This window comes from Elephas maximus, chromosome 2 (assembly GCF_024166365.1).
Source record: "Elephas maximus indicus isolate mEleMax1 chromosome 2, mEleMax1 primary haplotype, whole genome shotgun sequence".
Taxonomy (NCBI): domain Eukaryota; kingdom Metazoa; phylum Chordata; class Mammalia; order Proboscidea; family Elephantidae; genus Elephas; species Elephas maximus.
Genome location: NC_064820.1, coordinates 5,683,052 through 5,706,779, shown reverse-complemented (window position 1 = coordinate 5,706,779; position 23,728 = coordinate 5,683,052). Strand labels below are relative to the sequence as shown.

General features: G+C 49.0%; 1 protein-coding gene and 1 pseudogene across 1 annotated transcript in view; one reads left to right on the top strand and one right to left on the bottom strand.

Annotated features, from left to right (window-relative positions):
• Positions 1 to 2,072: 2,072 nt before the first annotated feature.
• On the bottom strand, positions 2,073 to 2,668 carry LOC126061880 (60S ribosomal protein L9-like; annotated as a pseudogene).
• A 10,845-nt stretch (positions 2,669 to 13,513) lies between these two features.
• Positions 13,514 to 23,728, top strand: part of UBE2QL1 (ubiquitin conjugating enzyme E2 Q family like 1) — a 51,256-nt gene continuing 41,041 nt past the window's right edge. The window contains exon 1 of the mRNA XM_049860885.1: positions 13,514 to 14,431. Coding sequence (XP_049716842.1) covers positions 13,670 to 14,431 — 762 coding nt within the window. The 5' untranslated portion in view covers positions 13,514 to 13,669. The remainder of the gene's footprint in view (positions 14,432 to 23,728) is intronic.

Here is a 23,728-nt window from a genome sequence, read left to right as displayed (position 1 = left end):
ATCCTGCTGCTTATATTCAGGCCTTGTTTAACCTTTTTTAGTAAAGTTTTTGTCTTCCAGGCTTCAGAAGTTACACCTACAAATGATGCTGTGACAGGGATATCACCCCATCTTCCCCGAGCAGGTTCCAGCTAGAGCCCAGTTCTATGCCAGCACCCCTAGCCAGCAGGAAGAAGCTACAGAAGATGAGACCTTCGGCCCTAAACCCCTCCTAAGATTAAAAGGAACCTGTTAGAAGGGGGATTGAAAACCCTAATCAACACCCCTTCCCCTGCCCTTTGTCTCACTAACCACAAGCTTGTTTTGAGCAACATTTTTCAGGAAGTCACAGCAGCTATTGGCTCTATCCACTGAACTACCCCAAGCTACACCTTGAAGCACGCACAGGTTGAAGAGATCACATCCTTCAACCCACCCCGGACCCGACTGTCACCGGAAGGAACGATATTTCCCAGCCCATGATTTCACCCGATTCCATTTTAGAAAAGAGGGGTCCCACTACATGTACATCTGACAGAAGACCATTTAATAATCAGACCTCCAAGTACGGACATGGGAGAGCTAAGGGCGGAGAGTTCTGGGTACCAAACCCAACCCCCGATGCCATTGGAAACAAAAAGCTCCCCAGCCCCCTAGATGGTGAGAATGTGGCCTTACGGTCGCTAGACCCCACATTGCTCCTTGTCTGCACAGACAATAAATATCCATTTTCTGTTTCCCTTGCAACTGGCAGTGTGGCGTCTGTCTTATTTAGATGGGCTAATAGGACGGGACAAGAACCCTCGTTCAGTTACAATTTCAATTTTGGCTCAAGAACTGTCAGAACCCCAGAAGCATTCTGTGGTAGCCCTAAAAGTTCAGCATAACTCTTGTAGCTTCAGGACTGGTACAGCTGAAAATCAGTCTCAAAATCTGATTCTTGCAGTTGCAAAATATAAGGACACTGAATTCACAGCTTTGTTGAAGCTCTTATGTGAGGGTTAGAGTATCAATTGTGAATGGGGTGGGAGCCTGAAGATTGAAATGAGGACATTTGGGTTGACTTTGAGGCCTGCAGCCCCCAAACCCCTTGAGCTTCCCTTGCCAGCAGAAGTAGTTTTTCCTCACCTGACTGAGAATGCTAGCCTTCCTGTGACGTACTCACAGGTTGTCCCAGATTCCTAAATTGCCAAAAGGGCACCAGTCACCAATAGTGGTCCCTCCATGAATATCACGTCCTCCTGCTCAGAGCCTGAATTCACAAGATGTCCCAGAGCATTAACGCATGGGAAGTAGCTTTCAGTACTTACAGTATACAACAGAAAAAGTTCTAGGACCAGCAGTCCCCTCTGACTCCAAGCTGTCCGGGTGGAGATGGAAAACTCTTCCACACATGCCAGGCAATGCACTGTAGCTGAGGGACTCAGAGGTAAGGGTTTCACAGAGTTGGTCACCCCTAGCTTCTAGAAGCTGTCCTGGTAGAAATGAAGACTCCTTTATGCATGCCTCCACCTGGCACTATAGGAAAGGGGCTCAAAAGGGGGCTTACCTTCAGCTGAACACTGCTGGCTAGGTAGACTTAGGTGGGCTGAAAAACTCTGCTATGCATGCCTCTTCCTGGCATGGTAGCCAAGAGACCTGGAAAGTTCCTCCCTCAGCCACTTTTATATTCCAAAGCCTTTGTGATTCCCTACGTAGGGTGCAAGTGTAGGTTTTCCCACCTAACTACCCAAGGAGGGGGTGGTGGTTTGTTTTGATACCTGTTGCCAGGTGATGCTTTGGGGACTCCCAACTAACTCACTTGCACATGTTTAAGTGTTGTCTGGCTGGGTTTTTGCCCCTTTGTTTTGTTTTGTTTTTAAAGGTACATTGATTGTTCAGGAATTTAAAGGGCTATTTTCAGAAACCAGAGACAAAAGGCCAAACTTAGTTCTTTCTCCTACTTCTCCTTTGCCCTAAGACCCCAAACTGTTCTTCTTTTTTTTTTTTTAATAGATGAATTTTATTGCATCTTTAAAATATCACCCATTGGTCTTAGGAATCATCTGGTCTCATTTCCATAGCTGGACAACTCTTAGATCTTAGTCATCAGCCTATTGAACAGTTCCTTTTTCAGAGATACTGATACCATCCAAAAATTTTCAGATAGCCTTGTTTTTAACTGTCTTGGCTTGCTGAATTAAAGCAGATGAATTTGATACAAGTTCAACGTTATTTCCTTCAAGAATTAACTCATCTTTCTTGGCTTGAGATACTGAAGAAGCTACACGTGGCCTCGTCTGAACCCTACAGATATATTTTTCACCCAAGAAGCTTCAGATTTCAACAAAAGACCCACTCTCCTGAATGACAACATTGATGAGGAAGTGAGCATAAGCAGACCTTATCTTGTAACGGAAGCCTGGTGTGACGCCCTCGATCATGTTCTGTACATGACTGCAGATAGTACGAACTGTAGACAGTTCCTATTTCCCCACCAGTTTTCAATGCGAAGACTCTTCTTTTTCTTTCTAAGGAGATTGAGTTCTACACTGATGTGATTGAAGTCCCTCCACAAGGTACCTCTGGGGCCCTTCACAATAACTGTGAGTCCCTTCAGAATGATGTCGACATTTTCTGGAATGTCAACAGTCTGGTTGCTGAGGGTGGTCTTCGTTCTTGCAGTAGATGTGGCCACGAGCAACCCCATACTGTTCTTGCCCAAGGAGGTTGCCCTTTGTCATGGATTGAATCGTGTCCCAAAAAAATATCTGTCACCTTGGCTGGGCCGTGATTCCCAGTATTGTGTCATCGCCCACCATTTTGTCATCTGATGTGATTTTCCTACGTGTTGTAAATCCTGTCTCTATGATGTTGATGAGAGGAGATTAGTGGCAGTTATGTTAATGAGGCAGGACTCAATCTACAAGACTGGATTGTATCTCGAGCCAATCTTGTTTAAGATATAAAAGAAAGAACTGAGTAGAAAGATGCGGAGGATCCCATACCACCAAGAAACAAGAGCCAGGAGAATACCGTGTCCTTTGGACCCAGGATCCCTGTGCTAAGGTCAACCAGTGAAAAACTGATGACAAGGACCTTCTTCCAGAACCAATAGAAAGAGAAAGGCTTCCCCTGGAGCTGAAGCCCTGAATTTGGACTTCTAGCCTCCTTATCTGTGATAGACTAAATTTCTCTTTGTTAAAGCTATCCACTTGCGGTATTTCTGTTACAACAGCACTAGATGATTAAGAAACCCTTCAAGGGAATTCCTGTTCTCCTCATGCCCTACCCACCCCTCTCCACTGCCATCAAACCCATAATCAGAACCAGAGTCCAGCATGCTCCAAGGGGACAAATGCTATGTCTTACCCAAGAGGAGATAACTTATACCTCAAGAGAATTGCCAGATGTCATTACTTTATACTTGCAAAAACCTGTGTCCTGATCCGACACGGGCATAGACAAGAGAAAAAGCCTCATAAAGATCTCATACATGCATGACTTGAATCCTTCACCTTACACTTTTACTCTCTGAAATTGAGTTATTAATGATCCATTTAAGAAAGTATATGTAGCAAAAACTTCTAATTGACCCCCAGTGTCCATGCCTCCCTGCTTTCTTTCTCCTGGGTTTAAACTGACCACATGCTATGGAGCCGAAGGCTACATTGCCCAGGCTCCTTTGGAGCTAAGTGTGGCCGTGTAATTAAGACAGTGGGATATAAACAAAGGCGGTGTACGCAACTTCCAGATCATTGAATTACAGACATTTCCAGAGACAAGGAAAGGTGGCAATTGGAGCCACCCTGGATCCCTGGGTGACGTCATGGGACAGAGTCCATCTAACTGCCCTGCCCTATTACGTGTTGTTATTTTTGTTAGCTGCCATCAAGTTAGCCCCCTACTTACGGCCCCCCATGCACAACAGGATTGGATTATTGTGATTCGTCTTTCTTGCAGTCCATCTTAGTCTGGAAGCTCCGCTTGGAACTGGTTCAGCATCATAGCAATGCACAAGCCTCTCCTGACAGACAGGAGGTAGCAGTGCACGAGGTACACTTGCCAGGAATCGAACCAGGGTCTCCCACATGAAAGTCAAGAATTCTACCACTGAGCCACCAGTGCCCTCACCCTGTAATGTAGGAGAGAAGGAAGCTTCTTATTTGAAGCTCTGAAGGGTTCCTTGTTAAAGCAACTAATACAACATGACATGTTATCTTAAAATATCAAAACTCCCAGGGAGCTATGGGTTATCTTAAGTCTCATAAAAATTTGTTGCTGCTGCTGCTGTTGTTGTTAGTTGTCTTTGAGTCAATTTTGTCTCATGGTGACCCCATGTGTGCAGAGTAGAACTGCTCCATAGGGTTTTTCAAGGCTGCAACCTTTCGGAAGCAGATCTGGGTGCCTCTGGGTGAGTTTGAACCTCCAATCTTTCAGCTAGTAGTCAAGCGCTTAACAGCTTGGGTACACCTGGTGGATTCAAACTGCCAACCCTTTGGTTAACATCCGTAGCACTTAACCACTATGCCACCAGGATTTCTAGAAAATACTTAGTTTAACTAAATTGTTTTCTTTCAGACTGTGTTAGTCATCTAGTGCTGCTATAACAGAAATACCACACAAGGATGGCTTTAACAAACAGATGTTTATTCTTTCATAGTCCAGAAGACTACAAGTCCAAATTCAGGGTGCCAGCTCCATGGAAGGCTTCATCTCTCTGTCAGCTCTGCAAAAAGGTCCTCGTCATCAATCTTCCCGTGATCTAGGAGCTGCTCTGCGCAGGAACCTCGAGTCCAAAGGATACACTCTGCTCCAGGTGCTGTTTTCACGATGGTACGAGGCCCCTATGTCTCAATTCTCTCTTTTATATCTCAAAAGAAATTGGCTTAAGATACTATCTAATCTTGTAGATCTGATCAACATAACTGCCGGTAATCCATCTCCTTAACATCATAGTGATAGGATTTACAACGCGTAGAGAAATAATATCACGTGACAAAATGGTAGACAATCATACAACACTGGGAAACATGACCTAGCCAAGTTGACAGATATTTTGCGGGGACACAACTCAATCCATGACACAGGCTCCTTGAAGTTAAGTCACTCCCCAACACTTACAGCAGACATCCTCAGTTGATTGCGATATTTTCCTGCTAAGCCCAGCACCAAGCCTTCTCAACACGGTACTGCTAGCAGCTTCTGATAATTGCTCCAAGTTAACGGGGAGATGAAACCCATTTGCCAAATCTAATGAGTTAGATTTTGATGTAAAATAGCACATTGGAGTGGTCAGCTTAAGTGAAGTCCTTGAGAAAGTAAAAGACTGCATGAGGGCTCCCGAGTTAGGGAGGAATGTACAGTCAATAACCACAAACTCCAGTGGAACATTTACTCTGTGCCAGGCACTGTTCCAAGCAAAAAATCAAAACCAGACCCATTGTCATCGAGTCGATTCTGACTCATAACGACCCTATAGGACAGAATAGAACTGCTGCATAAGGCTTCGAAGGAGGAGCTGGTAGATTCAAACTGCCAACATTTTGGTTATCAGCTGAGCTCTTTAACCACTGCACCACCAGGGCTCCTGTTCCAAGCAAGGGCAGTCTGAGTTGGACAGAGGTTGTATAAGTCAGAGTTCTTGGTTATAAACAACAGAGTTCGTTCTAGCTATTGCAACCAAAAAGGGAATTTGTAGATGTCATGCAAAGAATCTCCTGGAGGGCCAGAAATTTTATTTGGAGGCTACGCAGTCTGGAACGACACCTAGACTATTCCTCTACACATCCTACAAGAGAACCTCCGCCTCCAGCTGGGCACAAGCTCCAGACATGGAATCATCAACATGGAGCCCCAAAACCCTATGAGGACTTAGGCAGCTGCTGCCTCTAATGGCTGAACAGCACTCCATCCACTGCTCGGATGCACCATATTGGCTTAGACCCAGTCACGTGCCTGTTCGCAGCTGCAAGAAAATCTGGGAAAGGGGGTTTCTGGCTTCAGTGAGGAGAGAATCATAAAGAGCTATTCTGGTTACCTATTGTAGCACAACAAATTGCCCCCAAAAGTAATAGCTGAAAACAATAATAGTCTTTTATTATTATCATTATTCCTCTTTCACAGTTTTTATGGATAAAGAATTCAGACAGGGCACAGTCAGTGTTATGGATTAAATTGTGTCCCTCAGAAATAAGTGTTGTAAATCCTAACCCGTACACCTATGGATGTAATCCCACTTGGGAATAGGGTTTTCTTGGTTACGTTAATGAGGTCATATATTAGTGTAGAACGTGTCTTAAGGTAATCACTTTTGAGATATAAAAAGAGCAGATTAGATGCAGAAGCAAGCAAGCACAGATGGCGGAAGAGAGACACCACACCATACGAAGATTGTTAACGAACTAAGGAATAGAAGCTGAAAAGAAGTGAGGCTCTTCCCCAGAGCCTACAGAGAGAGACAGCCTTCCCTCAGAGCCAGTGCCCTGAATTTTGGACTTCTAGCCTCTTAAACTGTGAGAAAATAAATTTCCATTTGTTAAAGCCACCCATTGTGGTATTTCTATTACAGCAGCGCTAAGACAGTGGGGATGGCTTGTTTCAGCTCTACAATGTCTGGGGACTCAGCTAGAAGCCTTGAGGGCTGGCAGCTGGGATCAGCTCAGGACTCATCCACACACATGTATGGTGGATGCTGCTGGGGCTGACAGATGAGACCTTAGTTAGGGCTGATGTCTGGAACACCCATGGCCTCTCAATGAGGCTGGGGCTTCCTCACAACATGGCAGCAAGGTTCCTGACAAAAAGCCAGTCAGAAGCCTTGTATGTCTCATGGACTCATTGCATGTTCCATTGTTCAGAGCATCCATGAGCCCCTCCCAGTTTCCACAAGAGGGAACTTAGACCACCACTTCTCAGTGTGTGTGTGTTGGGGGGGAGGTTATGGGGTGTGATCATCAAACTGTAAGAAGAAAATGTAGGATGGGCTCAATTCTTCAGTGTGGCCATCTATGGAAAATACAGTCTGCTACAGGAGAGTGAAGAGTCAGGCTCCTGGGTACAAACCCAGGTGTGATCTTTCAGGCTTGACCACAGGCGGTCAAAGAGGCTTCACTTGGCAGCCTTAAGGGAAGCTGTCCCCGCACCAGACCTGGAGCAGGGCCCACGCACTGAAGTCTCTGAGAGGAGTTACACACAAGGACTTAGGCCCCTCATCCAGCCACGCTTTTTCCCACATCTGCATTCCTAGCCCAGACCCTCCACAAGGAGGCCTCCTTATCATGGGGGAGAAGGGGGAACTTGAAGATACTTGTCCCCACTCTGACTCAGTGCTTGGTGCTTTTCCACAACTAGCCCTTCCCCTTCACCCTCCTCCAGCCTCAGAGTCCATAAAAATGCAGGAGGAGCCTTTTGTTCATGGCTCCCTCAGCTGTGAGACAGCCCCAGGTCTGCTGACCCACCTGCCCCTACCTGAGTGCCATTCCTGGGGAAGTGTGGGACAGAAGTCGATGCCTTCTTTCCAGTTTCTCTTGCTTGTACCAATGTAGTAAGCGATGAAAGGCTTTTGGCTCCTTGTCTTAATTGGCTACTCAGTCACTCTCTCCAGCTCAGCTCTCTGACAGCGAACATTCTCCAAAGTTAGGAAGAGTATGCCAAAGGTGCCAGTGGACAAATGCATGATAAAGTCCTCTACCACCTAATTCACACTCACAGGGCTGGCCTCACACCCCGTCCTTCCTTTCATCTTTCCCAGCCCTCCTCACCTTCCTTTCCTCCTTCCCCTCTGCTTTTCCCTCCTACGCAGGCTTGAGAGCCTGTTGAATGAGGCCTGGGAAGAACAGCTTTGTGGAGGCATGAGGATTGGGCTTCCAGGCTCCTTCTCCATGACCTCCCGTGTGACTTTGGGCAAGACACTGACTGCTGCGGCCTCAGATGTTTGTAGTGAAAAATGAAAGATTAGTTTCAATTCAATTAAAAAAAATTTCATGTGTGTGTCTGTCCTGTGTCCTGGTCAAATGAAGAGGTATGACACCCTCCTTGACTTCCCCCAAGCTCTTTCCTTTATCATCTGCTAGAGAAATTTCTCTGGTGTTATTGGAAGATGATAAGGCCATCCTCCCTAGATGCTTGGCTCCAGGAGGGCAGGGACTCTTCCACTGCTCTCTCCACAATGGCTGTATGCAGTAGGCGCTCATGCAGCTCTGGTTACAAATACTACCTGAGGCCAAAGCTGCTTAGCTAAATTCTGGCTGAGATTTCTACAGGGTGCATTTGGCATGTGGAGTGGTATTGAGTATATCTCATACCTTTGGCATCAGAGGTACGTGATCCCAGCCCCCCAGACTGGTTTGATACAATTGGGAAAGCGAGCAGGGTTAACTAAAGAGCATCCTGATAATGCAAGGACCAACTAAAAACTTGGAGTGCAGTCCTTTGAAGCAAAAAATAAATGGGTAAACCCCAGTTCTGCAGGTCTTTATAAAAATGGCAGCTGGAGACAGCTCGCACCCAATACCACTGGTTCAAATGTGCACAGAAGTAGTCATTGGCTGGTAAGGCTCGGTTCCCAGATGCCCAACGATGTTTGTGATTACTGGCTTTCCTCCTTCCCTCCCTCCCTCCCTCTTGTGGTAGACTGGCTCAGGCTCTCTGCAGAGATTCCCTAACCACTTGCCTCCCCCACCCCACCCCTACATAGGAAGGCAGGAAGAGCTAGAGCCACACCTGTTCTCAGATCGCTTTACATAACTAAATGCTCTCAGTCAACTCTCCCAGTGTGGTAAGCTTCATTCACTAAACTGATTGTTTTTTAATTTTGTTAATTTTTTTTTCATTATAACTATGGTATACACCTTTTGGGAATATTTGAAAATCAAATGAAAGAAAATAACTACAGCAACGAAAATGTAATCTCTACACACTGCTGGATTCTCAGGGCTGGGTGGGCTCATTCCCTGGGTGAGGTGGAGTTTCGTGGAGTCTCCAGAGACGATGGAACGAGGGAGTTTTAAAAACCACACAGGCCCCTCTCCTCACCTGCACCCCCATCATCCTACGGCTGAAGAAAGTTTTGGATCCGTGAGCTGGAGGGCAGCGAGGGCGCGGTGCACTGAGAATACCCAGCCCTAGGAGCATAAAGCTGATGTATTTTTTTTTTAACAGCTGTTACCATTTAAATGTATCTCCTTCTAGTCCCTTTTCCTAGGCAGGGCTACAGTGTCGTCACAACTTTGCACTCTGCTTTCTCACTTAAAATTACTAGGTATGTCATAAATGTTTCCATTTTGCAACACAGTCTTCATAACTGTATGTCATTGCTGCATAACACACCCTCAAGTGAATAATACTTCCTCTCTTGTTGTAAATTTAGGTCGTTCACAGTTTTTTAACTAACATTTGGCTTTAGCATTTGAAAGAGTTGATCGGAGATTCCGTAAGTGTGTGGTTGTGGTTAGGTGCTGTCAAGTCGGTCCTGTCTCATAGTGACGCTAAATACAACAGAACGAAACACTGCCCGGTCCTGCACCATCCTCACAATCGGTGCTGTGTTTCAGCCCATTGTTGCAGCTACTGTGTCAATCTACCTCATTGAGGGTCTTCCTCCTTTTCGCTGACCCTCTACCTTAACAAGTATGATGTCCTTCTCCAGGACTAGTTCCTCTTGATAACATGTCTGAACTACGTGAGACAAAGTCTCGTCATTCTTGCTTCTAAGGAGCATTCTGGCTGCATTTCTTCCAAGAGAGACTTGTTCGTTCTTCTGGCAGTCTACCATATATTCAATATTCAGGCAGGAAACAAGTAAGATGATCACTGTCTCCATTTGCTAGCTGGTCTCAGTTTGGCCTCTTGTCCCAGCATGCTTCTCTTGCTTTCAAATAATATCTGCCTTGTATTATATCTGCATATGGTAAATTTTATGATCACACTAATAGTAATCCCAATCTGCCAGACTACTCCCAAACCACACCTGATGACACCCCTGCTTCCAGGAGGCCTGGTCACCTTCAGTGCTGCAAACTTCTCCAAGGTGTCGTCCAAGGTCAGCTCTGGGATGATGAACGTCACACCCAGAGGCTTTCTCACCCTCTGGACCCTGCCTGAGACCTGGCTGTGCATCTGCTATCAGGGCTGCTGGGAAACCAGCGGACATAGAGCTTGGAGGCAGAGGGACCAGGGTGTGGGAGCCTCTGTGCCTCCCAACATGTGGCTGAGTCTGTGCAGCTGCTGAGCCTCTTTGAAACTTGGTTTCTTCACCGATAAAATGAGTCTGGTAAAACCTGAGAAGGCTTCTGTGGAAGTAAAAGGACAAAACATGTAACCCCTGTCTATCCTTCATCAATGCCAGTCTTCGTCCATTTATACCTCCTTCCTCCCTTGTGTTAAATTAACTCACAGTACTTTATAGACAGGCTTTGTCATTTTCCTTCCCATCCTACCTTTAAAAAAAAAACAGAGCTGGCTACTGTTTACAATAGCAAAAAGATGGAAGCAACCAAGGTGCCCATCAACGGATGGATGGATAGATTATTGTATATTCACACAATGGGAACTATGCATTGATAAAGAACAATGATGAATCCATGGAACATCTCATAACATGGAGGAATCTGGAAGGCATTATGCTGAATGAAATTAGTCAGTTGCAAAAGGACAAATATTGTATGAAACCAATATTATAAGAACTCAAGAAATAGTTTAAACACAGAAGAAAATATTCTTTGATGGTTACAAGGGTGGGGAGGGCAGGAGGGAGAGGTTCATTCAGTAATTAGATAGTAGACAGAACTATTTTAGGTGAAGGGAAAGACAACACACAATACAGGGGAGGCCAGCACAACTAGACTAAACCAAAAGCAAAGAAGTTTCCTGAATAAATCGAATGCTTTTTTTTTTTTTTTGAAGGTCAGAGTAGCAGGGGCAGGTGTCTGGGGACCATGGTTTCAGGGGACAACTAGGTCAATTGGCATAATAAAATCTATTAAGAAAACATTCTGCGTTCCACTTTGGTGAGTGGCGTCTGGGGTCTTAAACACTAGCAAGCAGCCATCTAAGATGCATTAATTGGTCTCAACCCACCTGGATTAAAGGAGAATGAAGAACACCAAAGACACAAGGTAATTATGAGCCCAAGAGACAGGAAGGGCCACATAAACCAGAGACTACATTAGGCCGAGACCTGAAGAGCTTAATGGTGCCCAGCTACAACCAATGACTGCCCTCACAGGGAACACAACAGAGAATCCCTGAGGGAGCAGGAGAGCAGTGGAATGCAGACCTCAAATTCTCGTAAAAGACCAGACTTAACGGTCTGCCTGAGACTAGAAGGAGCCAGGTGGTCATAGCCCCCAGACCTTCTGTTAGCCCAAGATAGGAACCATTCCCAAAGCCAACTCTTCAGACAGGGATTGGCCTGGACTATAAGATACAAAACGATACTGGCGAGGAGTGAGCTTCTTGGCTCAAGTAGACACATGAGAATATGTGTGCAGCTCCTGTCTGGAGGGAAGATGAGACGGTAAAGGGGGTCAGAAGCTGGCTGAATGGACACAGGGAATACAGGGTGGAGAGGACTGTGCTGACTCACTAGGGGGAGAGCAACTAGGAGTATACAGCAAGGTGTATATAAATTTTTGTATGAGAGACTGACTTGATTTGTAAACTTTCACTTAAAGCACAATAAAAATAAAATAAAAAACCAGAGCTGTCTAGAACAGTCACACACGCAAGCATGAGAGGCCAGGACAAAAATGCTGAGTTCCTTGCAGTGAGAAGCTTCACCTGTCACTGGCCTTGCCTGGGCGGCTGTTCTCCCCTCGGCTCCACCCACTTCAAACAAAAGGGCAGGACGCAGGGCCCTCGGGAGATCCCTTTTACAGACGGCCAGCTCTCCAGGGGAGGGGCACTAGGAGCGAAGGCATCCCCTGGTCATTTGCCCAAGGAGCAAGGCTGGTGCTGACACCTCCCACACCTCTCCACCCAGGGAAAACCACCCCCAGACCCGCTTGACCTGTGCCTGCCTCCACAGGGCCCAAAGAGTCATTTTCCACAGTGAGCTTTCTCTTCTTAGTAATTTGGGGAGGGAAAATGATAAAGATTTTCTCTTTTAAATCATCATGGTGGCTCTCAAGAAATGAACACGCTAAGCGTGTTCTGATGGAGTCCAGATGAACTTGAGGCACGCCAAGCTGAAAGCAGACTGCGACTAGCAATGAAGTTCAGAGACCTTCGCGGTTCAGGTTTGGGGGGTGAAGGGGTCGTTTTCCGGTATTTCGGGGACCCTTCCGGCGTTTCCCACTGCGCAGCGCGGCCCCACAGTGCAACATGCGTGCCGACCGCTTCCTGCAAACACCGCTGCGCCTTCAGCAGTCCCAGGTTCGCCCAGCTTCTGGGGACCCCAACTGAAATCTCACCAGCTAAACCTAAGAGTTTCAATCGGTTAAAGGAAGAAGGGGGAGGGGATGGGAGCCTGCAGGTTCACCGGCCGCCCTCACCTTTCGTGGGCGCTCCCAAGGGTCAGCGGTGGCCCCAAGGACTCTAGGGATCTCAAACGGGGCTGCCCCGCGCCCTGAACACTGCCGACGCTGGCGTGGGGCTGACTTTCCCCGCAGCCTTTCGGAATCAAGTCACAAGCCAGTGCTCGGCGGTCCCTTCCGCTGGGGACCTCACCCCGGAGCACAGGGCCCCTCGGCGAGCCGGCGGGGGGTAGCGGGGCCGGCGTGGGGCGGTGCATTCGCGTGGTGTTAGACCTTTCGTAAGAGGTGCTGCGAAACCGCTCCTCTTTAGGAGGCGGACAAGCGTCCCGCATCTTCACCTCCAGCCCCTAGCTCCCGATCCTTCGATCAGGCCTCATGAAAATGTCCCCCGCCACTTGTCCCCGGCCCCCACCAACGCGGGACTGCTGGCGGGATACGGCTGCGTATGATCCCGGGAATCAATCACAGTTTGCTTTCCACCTGTCCCGGCTCCTGTCCCCTCCGGAGGGTCTAACGGGGTTAAGTGGGGTCGCAGGCTGAGGGCCGCGGCCAGCCCGGACCCGGGGACGGAGACCCGTGCCTCTGAACCCGGTCCGCGCGCCCCTTGGCCGCCTGCGCCCTTGGCGGCTCCCAGCTGCACCGCCCGCGCCCCTACCCGGCCCCGCGCCGCGGCCGCGCGCTGTCTCCCCCCAGCGGTCGCGCGCGTCGTCGCGGGAGCCGGGTGGCGGGCGAGCGAGCGGGCGGGGCGCGCAGGCAGCCGGCTGCTCCGCCCCGGCCCCCGCCGCCGGTGCCGCCCCCTCCGCCGCGCTCGGCTCAGACTGAGCAGCGCCTCTGCAATGTCAGCAGCCGCAGCAGCGGCGACGCGAGCGCCAGCGGCCGGGGCTCCGCGGTAGCCGCCAGTGCTCACGGCCCGGCGGGCGCGCACGGCGCCGGCCCGGGGCCACCTCGCTGCTCCGGGCGCTGCGGGCGGCTCGGCGGCCACTCGGACACGGACTCGCCGGCAGCCGCGCACAAAGGGCCGGCGACCCGGCTGCGCGCCGCGTTCCCCGCCTCGCTGCCCGCCCGGGCGCCGGCGCCGGAGCGGCCCGTCCTATGACAGCGGGCTGAGCGCGCGTGCTGCCCGCTGCGCTGCGCCACGGCCGCCGGCCCCGGGGTGGCCCCGCCGCGCCCAGCTGACCTGCCTCGCCGGCGGGGCAGGAGCCCAGAGAGCCTGCCGGCTCCGGGCCGAGCTTAAGATGGCCACGCTGCTCCGTAAGATCGGGCTCATTCGCCTGCACAACCGGGACACCGAGGACCCCAAACACCACCACAACCACCGCGGCGGCGGCGGCGGCCAGCAGAGCGCGTCGCTGCGCGGCAAGGGCGGCGCCAAGAGCGGCGGCCACAAGCAGCCCCCGCCGCACCCCGGCGGCGCCGGCGACGCTAGCCCGGGGCCCGGCAAGGGCCGGCGAGCGAACGAGCTGGCCCAGCGTGACAGGCCCGCGGTGGGGGCGGCAGGCGCAGCGGGGGCGGCGGGCGCCGGGGGCCCCCGCGAGCGGGCGGCGGGCGCCAGGGCGGGGCCGGGGCCGGCAGTGGCGGCGGGCAGCAGCCTGGTGCCCGCGGCGCGACAGCAGCACTGCACGCAGGTGCGCAGCCGGCGGCTCATGAAAGAGCTTCAGGACATCGCGCGCCTCAGCGACCGCTTCATCTCCGTGGAGCTGGTGGACGAGAGCCTCTTCGACTGGAATGTGAAGCTGCACCAGGTGGACAAGGACTCGGTGCTGTGGCAGGACATGAAGGAGACCAACACCGAGTTCATCCTGCTCAACCTCACCTTCCCTGACAACTTCCCCTTCTCGCCGCCCTTCATGCGGGTGCTTAGCCCGCGCCTGGAGAATGGCTACGTGCTGGACGGCGGCGCCATCTGCATGGAGCTGCTCACGCCGCGCGGCTGGTCCAGCGCCTACACCGTGGAGGCCGTCATGCGCCAGTTCGCCGCCAGCCTGGTCAAGGGGCAGGTAAGGCCGCAGGCCGGGATCCGAGGGCGCTGGGGGCGGGCCGGGGCGACCGCCGAGAGCAAGGGCCCGCGGGGGCACAGGGGGCGCGGGGGTCGGGCGCGAGCCGGAGGGCAGCCGAGCTCAGCGGCCGGTGGTCGCAGGATCCCCTGGATCTTTTTCCCTGCCCGCGGGCAGCCGGGGGCGCAGCGGCTGGCGGGCGCAGGGTCCCTGGGGTCTCCCTCTTGTCGCGGTCTGAGCGCGCAGCTCGGTTCCTTCTGGCATGCCTCCGACGCGAAGAAGCTCCTTGTGCCCCCGTGTCTGTCACCTACGCTGTATCCCCTTCCTGGCTCTCCAGTCCCTCTCTGGGGCTTGCTCCCCATTTCTTTGAAATTCGCTATTTCTCTTCCTCCCTGGCTCTCGCTTTCTCCTTCTCCTCGCTCCCCTATCCTCTTCTCCTGTCTTTCTCCCCTGGCTCCACTCTCCGATCTCACAAGCCCTCCAGCCTCTCCCTTCCCCTCCCCGTCTGCCCCTGTCCCCTCCAGGTCTTCTGTCTCCATAATCTCCGTGAAGACGGGAACTTTCTGTGTACCTGATGATCTAAGTGTCCGGCCCAGCCTATCGCCCCTACACACACACAGGCACACGCGCACATACCACATACGCACGCAGGTTTCTCCGGAGATGTCCGAGGAAGGTGCTCTGCAGACGGCCACATGCCCGCTGGGGAACCCGCTCCCTGCTCCCTCCTCCTGAGCAGAATCTAGTCCAAAGGTGACAGTTTCGCTCTTGAGAAACATCTTTACGGAGGCGGAGGTGTGGTTTAAGCACTCCCTAAGTGACAAAGGCAGACTCCCTCAAAGAAAGGCCAGTTCCTTCTGGGGAGCCTCCTCTCCCTGCTGCTGCCTGGTCTGGGACCCTCACGTTCCCAGTCTTGGTCTTTCACATACCTTGTTTCTTCCTTTTGTTTCCTGCTGCCCCCAGGAATTAAATCTTTTATTTTATATGTGTGTTATTTTAACTGAATACTGAAATAAGGGATAAGCTGTGGCACTGAGTCGTCTCACCTAGGGCACCAGGAGGCAGCTCTACCTAAAGAAACCCCTGAGAACTTGAGGGCCGTGAATGAATGACTCTTCAGAGATATGTCCTCACCTGGCTGTAGGCCGGGGCATAATGGCCTTAGCTTCCCACATTCTATGCTCTTTACCGTGTTCAAATGAGTGTTTCCCTGAATCACTATTACACACTCCGTGGTTAGATTGTGTTTCATTCGGACATCTATGAGATCTGTGAAGAATCACTGCTTTGTTGGCAGACCCTTGGTGGCTCCTTTGATCTTTCCACAGCTAGCAAAGAAAGAGCCTTGAGTCCTGTCCCATCACCTGCCTCTGTCACTGCTACTGTGGGACCTTTCACTTAAATCGAGTAACACTGCTTCTGCCAGTTCACTAGCAGCGGAGACCCTTGGATTCTAAACACATGGCATCCTAGCTCAAATGTGGGAGGGCACGTAACTCATGACTGGCCGGAGGGCCTCAATAGCTCTTCTGCCGGTCCATCTCTTCTGGGGCACAGGCGCCACACATTTCCTCAGTTAGGAATAGGAAGGATGTAACATCTCTCAGAAGACGTCCTTACCCGGGAGAGGATGGCAGAGCTTCATTTTTCGTCCTGTGGTTAAGTGTTGACTGATGCAAGGAGCTTGTGATTGATTCAATACAAGCCACGGGGGCAGGGAGTGTCTCTAGTTTTCACATGGGACTGAGACAAATGATCAAATGATGCAGGAGAACATTCCACAAAAAGGACTGGGTTAATTCGTTTGGTATATCCTGGCTGATCAGAACTCTCTGGAACAGTCTGTTACTTTCGTTTGTTCATTCTTCACAGTTTGAAGATGACTTTGGGAACCAGAGGAAGAAGAGATGTGTAATTCTGAATTACAGAATCACGGCATCATAACATTTTAGATTCTGGAGGTCACCTGGCACAGCTTTTACTCCAGAAGGCGCAGGAAGATAAAGATTGCCAATGAGAAAGGAGCAGGTTTTATTTTTTAAGGGATTATTTCTTAGTAATTTAAATGCTTTTAACTTTTACATTAATGCTATTAATAGTTCTAAATTGGTGCCCAGATACTTCTCTTAAATTAGACAAGGCCTTAAAAAAAAAAAATCCGTATGAGACCAAATAGCCAACAATTCCTTTAAAACAAAGATACGAATGTAAGGGGACAGAGGAACTGGACGAATGGAAATGAAACAACCAGAACAGAAAAAATAAGAATGTTCACACATTGTGGAGAATGTAACCAATGTCACTGAATACTTAGTGGAGGAATTGTCGAATGGGAACCTAAATTGCCGTGTAAACCCTGAACAAAAGCACAGTAAACCTTCTCTTTATAATCACTTAAGGCACAGTTTCCAAGTTAAACAGACTTCACTATTGAAAATAACTATCTACACGTTTATTTATAATCTGATTAAATCTTAACTGACATCAGTGCCCTCCACCCAGCATTTTATTATCCATTTTGAATTCTATTGCATAAAATTTCTGAATGAAGGTGAAAACTCAGCAATTTTTTTAAACACAAATTCAATTTCTTTGCATGGCCCATGCCAATTTTAGCCTACGGCTTTCCGAAAGAGACTAATGTACGGTGTATGTAGAAAACTCGAGTTGCACTTTAAGAATTGAAAAAAGAATAGTAGTTAATGTTTTGGGATTTTGTGTGTGAAAAGAGTCTGATAGTGTCTCAGATAGCTTGACCGTTACTGTGACTGGGGATCTTGAGTGAATTCACTTACAGGTTGTTCACTGCATATACTGTAGTTAACAAATTGTTGTTGTTGTTGTTGTTGTTAGGTGCGTCAAGTTGGTTCTGACTCATAGTGACCCTACATACAATAGAACAAAACACTGCCCGGCCCTGCACCATCCTCACGATAATTGCTGTGTTCGAGCCCATTGTTGCAACCACTGTGTCAATCCACCTCATTGAGGGGCTTCCTCTTTTTCGCTGGCCCACTGCTTTACCAAGCGTGATGTCCTTCTCCAGGGACTGATCTTCCCGATAACATGTCTAAAGTAAGCGAGATGAAGTCTCACCAGCCTCACTTTTAAGGAGCATTCTGGCTGTACTTCTTCCAAGACAGTTTGTTCGTTCTTCTAGCAGTCCGTGGTATATGCGGTGTTCTTCACCCACACCATAACTGACAAGCATCAGTTGTTCTTTGGTCTTCCTTATTCTCTGTCCAGCGTTGGCATGCGTCTGAGGTGATGGAACGTACCATGGCTTGGGTCAGGTGCGCTTTAGACCTCAAGGTGACATCTTTGCTTTTTAACACTTTAAAGAGTTCTTTCTTTCGCAGTAGATTTATCCAAAGCAATGCATCTTTTGATTTCTTTCTGCTGCTTCCATCAGTGTCAATTGTAGATTCAAGTAAAACAAAATCCTTGACAACTTCAACATTCTCTCCATTTATCATGATGTCGCTTATTGGTCTAGTAGTGAGGATTTTTGTTTTCTTTATGTTGAGGTGTAATCCACACTGAAAGATATAAGGCTTTGCCCTTCCTCAGTCAGTGCTCCAAGGCCTCCTCACTTTCAGCAGGCAGTTACCAAATTACCCCCACAGTTAAAGGTAATACTCTTTAGGAAAGCAATCAAGATACCCGATTAGGTATTCAAAGAGAATCGGCACTACTACCAAACCAATAATTAAGAAAGAATTCTTACATCCCAGTTATGTTCCTCTGTTTGATGTGAGTTACTTTTTAGGAGTCATTCTTCTTAATCTACGAAGTTAGAAGAGGCTGGTTTTCCCCTTGGTAACTGCTCAGCTTCACTTCCTGACCTGGGGTTATGCTAAATTCATTTTGTTTCTGTATCTTCAGAGGAATGAAGCTATTTTAAAGGTTTCATTTATAATATTATGAATATATCTGGTTAAACATTTTTGTGTACAAAATAAGGTTATCTTTATCACATGATGCAATAAATTCAATCATTTAACAAGCCTTTCACCTGACTGAAAATTTGGCCCATGTGATCAAAATCTTACCCATGATGCGTTTTGGATTGTGGCTGTTCTGCATTAAATTAACATATAAATTACTTACATAGTATAGTTTATATATAAATACTGATATATGTACCTAGCCTATTTATCTATTACTAAACCCTCTTTTGACTATACAGAAACATTTCAGATAACCATTTTGGTTCTCTGCAATCGGATGAAAATTTCCTGTACTTTTAACATAAACCGGTGAAAATGCTGGACATTTGCATCCTTTATCATTTACTAGACCAAAAGATCCCAGTCTGCAGCTCCTGTGTTGGATGTTTGACACTCAGAAGGTGTGAGATTCTGGTTTGGAAACTAAGCTAACTTGCTGTGTACCTGGACGGAGACCCCGTGTTGCAGTGACGTGAACAGGAAGGACGGTTCACAGACTCAGAGTCCTAGGGTCAGATCAGCTCCCTTCCGCGGTGTCCTTGTTAAGACTGTGATGTTGCCAGGGGCAGAGAACCAGACGGAAGTCAGATGACAGTTCCTTATGCCTCCTCTGTCCCCTCTGAGTGGCGGTGATGATGATGATGATGGCAGCAGCACTCGGCTCACCTTCACTGCTTACACTGGACCACACTCTGGGCCAGCTAGCTCTGAGGAGTCTACCCTAACTTGATTCTACCCCTACCCTGGCCATTGTGTGGGTTAGGAAAGGTGGCTAGGCAGAGCTGGGGCAAATTAATAGGGCTCTCAGTTCTAATAATAGCTGAGGAGTGGCCGGCTGCACACCAGCTGGCATCGGTGGGTGGGGATGTCAGCCCCGTGGGCGAGTAAGCGCCTTGATGTTTCCAGGGAAGTCATTTATTAACGCAACCCGCGTGATGACCGCCTGTGTCTGCAGAGAGCAGATAGCCAGCCGGCCATCAGCGGAGGAGTCTGAGAGCTATGAGACTAAGGGAGCCTCAGACCCTAGCGTCTGAGTTAAAAGTGTGTGAGCCACTCCAGGACAGCACGTCTGCTGACAGTGCCGGGTCCTGGGATTTCTGAACACAGGAAGTGGGCAGGCAACCCCAGTTGTCTGAATGGGGTGAGAGGGGAAGGAGCTTGTGTAGCTCGGTTTTGTTTAACCTGCATCATGAGTCGACATTAGGGCTTAAAGAAGACTCTCCCATGTGTGTAACCGGAAAGCAAACACACGCACAGAGTACATACACGTGAGGGCAGTGGCGGGTCAGTGGTAGATTTCTCACCTTACACGTGAGAGACCCGGGTTCCATTCCCAGCCAACGCATCTGATGCGCAGCCACCACCTGTCAGTGGGAGCTTGCATGTTGCTGTGATGCTGAACGGGTCTCAGCGGAGCTCTCAAACTAAGACAGACCAGGAAGAAAGGCCTGGTGATCTACCTCTGAAAATTAGCCAGTGAAAACCCCATGGATCACAACAGTTTGATACCATTGAGCATGGGGCCACCATGAGTCAGGGGCTGACTCAACAGCAGCTAACAACTATATATACACGTGTGTGTGTGTGTGTGTCACACCACACACAAAACCTATCTTCAGAACTTTTTCCAAATTACTAGACCTAGAAACAGCATTTTACTCCTGACTCCCAAATCACTGGGTGTCCTCCAAAGAAAAGTGACGAAGATGGACAGCCCCTTGGGTTCCTAAAATCCACAGACTTCTCTGTTGCCTTCTACGCTAACGCTGAGTGAGTGAAACCAGACCGAGGGAATCGGATTCCCAGAATGGGCCTCCCTGCTAAGGACCAATAAATATCCTTTGCTCCTGACCTAATCTCAGTGGGCCATGGTGAATTGGAGCCACTTAAATTCTTGGTCACATATTATGTTTCAAGGCCCCAAAATGCCTAATTTATCTATACTCACCTACTCATTGCTGTTGAGTGGATTCCAACTCACAGGGACCCTATAGGATAGAGTAGAACTGCCCCGTAGAGTTTCCAAAGCTCTGCTCCTTACGGAAGCAGATGACCACATCTTTCTCCTGAGGAGGAGCTGGTGGGTTCAAAGCACCGACCTTCCAGTTAGCAGCTGAGCACTTAACCACTGTGCCACCAGGGCTCCCTAATTTCTCTATTGAAAAAACAAGACATTGCCATCAAGTTGATCCCGACTCATAACGACCCTATAGGGCAGAGTAGAACTACCCCATAGAGTTTCCAAGGAGCGGCTGGTGGATTCAAACTGTCAACCTTTTGGTTAGCAGCCAAACGCTTAACCGCTGCACCACCAGGGCTCCAATTTACCTGTAGAACTGTTAATTTCCTTAATCTAAAATCTCTAAGACCCCCACGTCAGTGGAGTTGAATTAGACTAGTGACCTCCCTGTATTCTGCACTCCTTTTGCAGAGCCGAATCATTCCTTTTGAACTAAAATTTCACGCCAGAAATTTAGTTCTTGGCATAAAAGAATGGCCATAGTAAATGTTTTATGTGGCAGAGGAAAAAAAAAAAAAATCTGTGAGCTTCTCACCTATTTCAGCTGACACAAAACTTTAAAAACCCAAACGGGAATTGATGAACCTCATCATCACCTCGTTTCCCTGGAGGTTGTTGCTGGTTTGGAAGGTAACGTGGTGGAGCCCATTTGGCTGTCCCAGGGCCACATAGCAGAGGGCGCAGGATCTGGTGGGGACCTTGGGCACAGCTTTGAGAAGAGAAACAGCAGGTGTGTAGAGGAAGCTGGATGAGCTGAAGGGTACCTAGGATTGTCAAAGGGCGGGATGGCGCCCCCTGACTCATCCGGTTTCCAGTGTTCTTTGAGTCACTGTGTTTTTCTGTCCTGTACTGTGTGTCAGGGACAGAGAGAATCACCAGTGACTGTTGACTGTGCAGCCTGAGGTATCCATAGGCTTCGCGGTTCAAGAAAAAAATAGCTTCTTGTTCTGCTATCAAGTAGGGCAGGCAGGAGGGCTCCACGGGACTCTGTGTCCTAAAAATAGTGCTGGTTCCCTGGTGAGGGTTCTTATCCCGCAGTGAGCCCAGCAGTTAATAAAATAACCACTTACTTTACCCTGAGCTGTGGCCTTTGCAGGACGAGCTGCATTTGTAAGACCAGAGTGTAAATGCATTTGTGTTTCCTTTTCTGAGTTATATTAAGGGACAGTAGAGATCTGCTTTTCTTGGTAAGGTGCAGCATAGTTTTTGTTTGTTTTTAATGGAAGGGGCCAACGAGCACAGCAAGATGAAGTTCATATTAAAGCCTGACACCTGTGATTCTGTACCCCCTTTTTCATCCCGAGGAACAGGCACACCTGGATCCAGGTTTGGAATTAAGGAAGTCTCCCCAAAACCATGTTGGGGATGACTGAGGAACCAGCCGAAAGGGCTTTCATATTTAAAAAAAAAAAAAAAAAAAAAGAGCTACCAGTCATACTAGATTCTTTGAGCCTCTTTTCAGATCTCCTTGAATCATGGTTTTACAGCGATAAACATGATGATAAGGTGGGGTGTGGGGAGAGAAGGAGGATGGTGAACTGAAGGGTAACTGAAAAGCCCTCTCTGCCTGCCCTTCTCCACCTGGCCCTAAGTCAGATTCCCTGGGGAGCACTTGGAGTCCCTGGGGGTGCAAACGGTTAACACGCTCAGCTGCTAACCAAATGGAGGTTTGAGTCCACCCAGAAGCACCTCAGAAGAAAGGCCTGGGGATCTACTTCTGAAAAATCAGCCACTGGAAACCCCATGGAGCGCAGTTCTACTCTGACTCACGTGGGGTGGCCATGACTGAGAGTCAGCTCCATGGCAATGGTTGGTTGCTTGCTTGCTTGGCTGGGGAGCTCTTAAATTATTCTGGCCCAGACCTGCACCCAAGATTCCCATTTCTTGGGTCCAGGATGGGGCCCTGGAAGAGACTTGTGAAAAATCTCCTGGGTGAATTCTTATGAACAGCCAGGGTTGAAACCTGCTGCCTGCATACCAATAACTGTCCGTCTTTTTCCACCTCTATCTGGGCATATCACCTCTCCCATCAGCAACCACAGCAGTGAGTTTCTGGTGGTGGAGGGTATAATTTGAACCCTCTGCCCCCACCTTGCTTGGAGTCACTGGGTCTGTCAACCCTGACTCAGTCCTCTTGAAGCCCCGCTTTTGTAGAGAAGGCCATCGTAAAACCAAGTCCCTCTGCCATGAACAGCTTGCATTGACCATGAGAAGCTGTGAACTCTAAAAAATAATGTGGTCAAGAAAATTCACTCACAGTTGAGGAGGTCAGACTTCCCAGAACATCAATCAATCAATCGATCAATTCGGATGACATAGGTATAGAGTACCTACCATGTACCAGATAACCCCCTGCTGTCGGGCGGATTTTGACTCACGGCAACTCCATGTGTTCCAGAGTAGAGCTGCTTCATGGGGTTTTCTTGGCTCTAATAGTTACAGAAGCTGATTGCCAGGCCTTTCTTCTGCACTGCTGTTGGTTGGGTACCAACTGCCAACCTTTAGGTTAGTAGGCAAGCACAAACTGTTTGCACCGCCCCAGGACTTCAAGTGCCGGATACTTACTAAATTTCAGGCATATATGTAAGGTCCTGCCTCGAGAGAACATCTGTCTAATGGGGATAATTCAGAACCACTCACGTTTGCCTCTGAAGCTCATCAGGACCTACCGAGTGCCTTCACAATGATATTTGGCTTCATATTTGGGTTAAGTGCACATTCCTTGAATATAAACGGACCGGACAATTGTCCTTGGCCTGGGTGTGCCCTGGAGATGTGGGAGAGGTGGGGTCCTGGGGCTGGGAAGGTCTAACAATCCTGTGTGGCATCCGCAGAGGGAACACTTCCCCTAAGAGGTCAAGGTCTTGACTTTAACAATGAGCATTGCTCCCTTGTTGCAAAGTGTCATCTACACTTCCCTACTGGGTCAGTCAGCAAACCAAGATAAGGCTTATTGTCCAGTGATGTCCTCCCCTAACCTATGTCATTCATTCACTCACCACCATTTGCCGGGCCTGACCCTTGGTGTTCCCATGGTGAGGCTTCCCTTTTCTGTGTGTCGTCCTCACTGCCTCTCCTTGGCTGGATAATCTGGTGAGAGCAGGAGGGAGCAGGCTGAAAGGGGGTGTCTTCATTCCCTAGTGCTGCTGTATGCATCAGGAATACCATGAGTGGGTGGCTGTAAAGAACAGAAATTTATTTTCTTACAGTTCAGGGGGCTGTAAGTCCAAATTCAGGGTGTGGGTCGAGGGGAAGACTCAGCGTTAGCTCCTCTCTCACCTTCTCCAGCCCGGTGTGCCTCAGCTTCTTGGCGAGGTCCATGTGGCACCT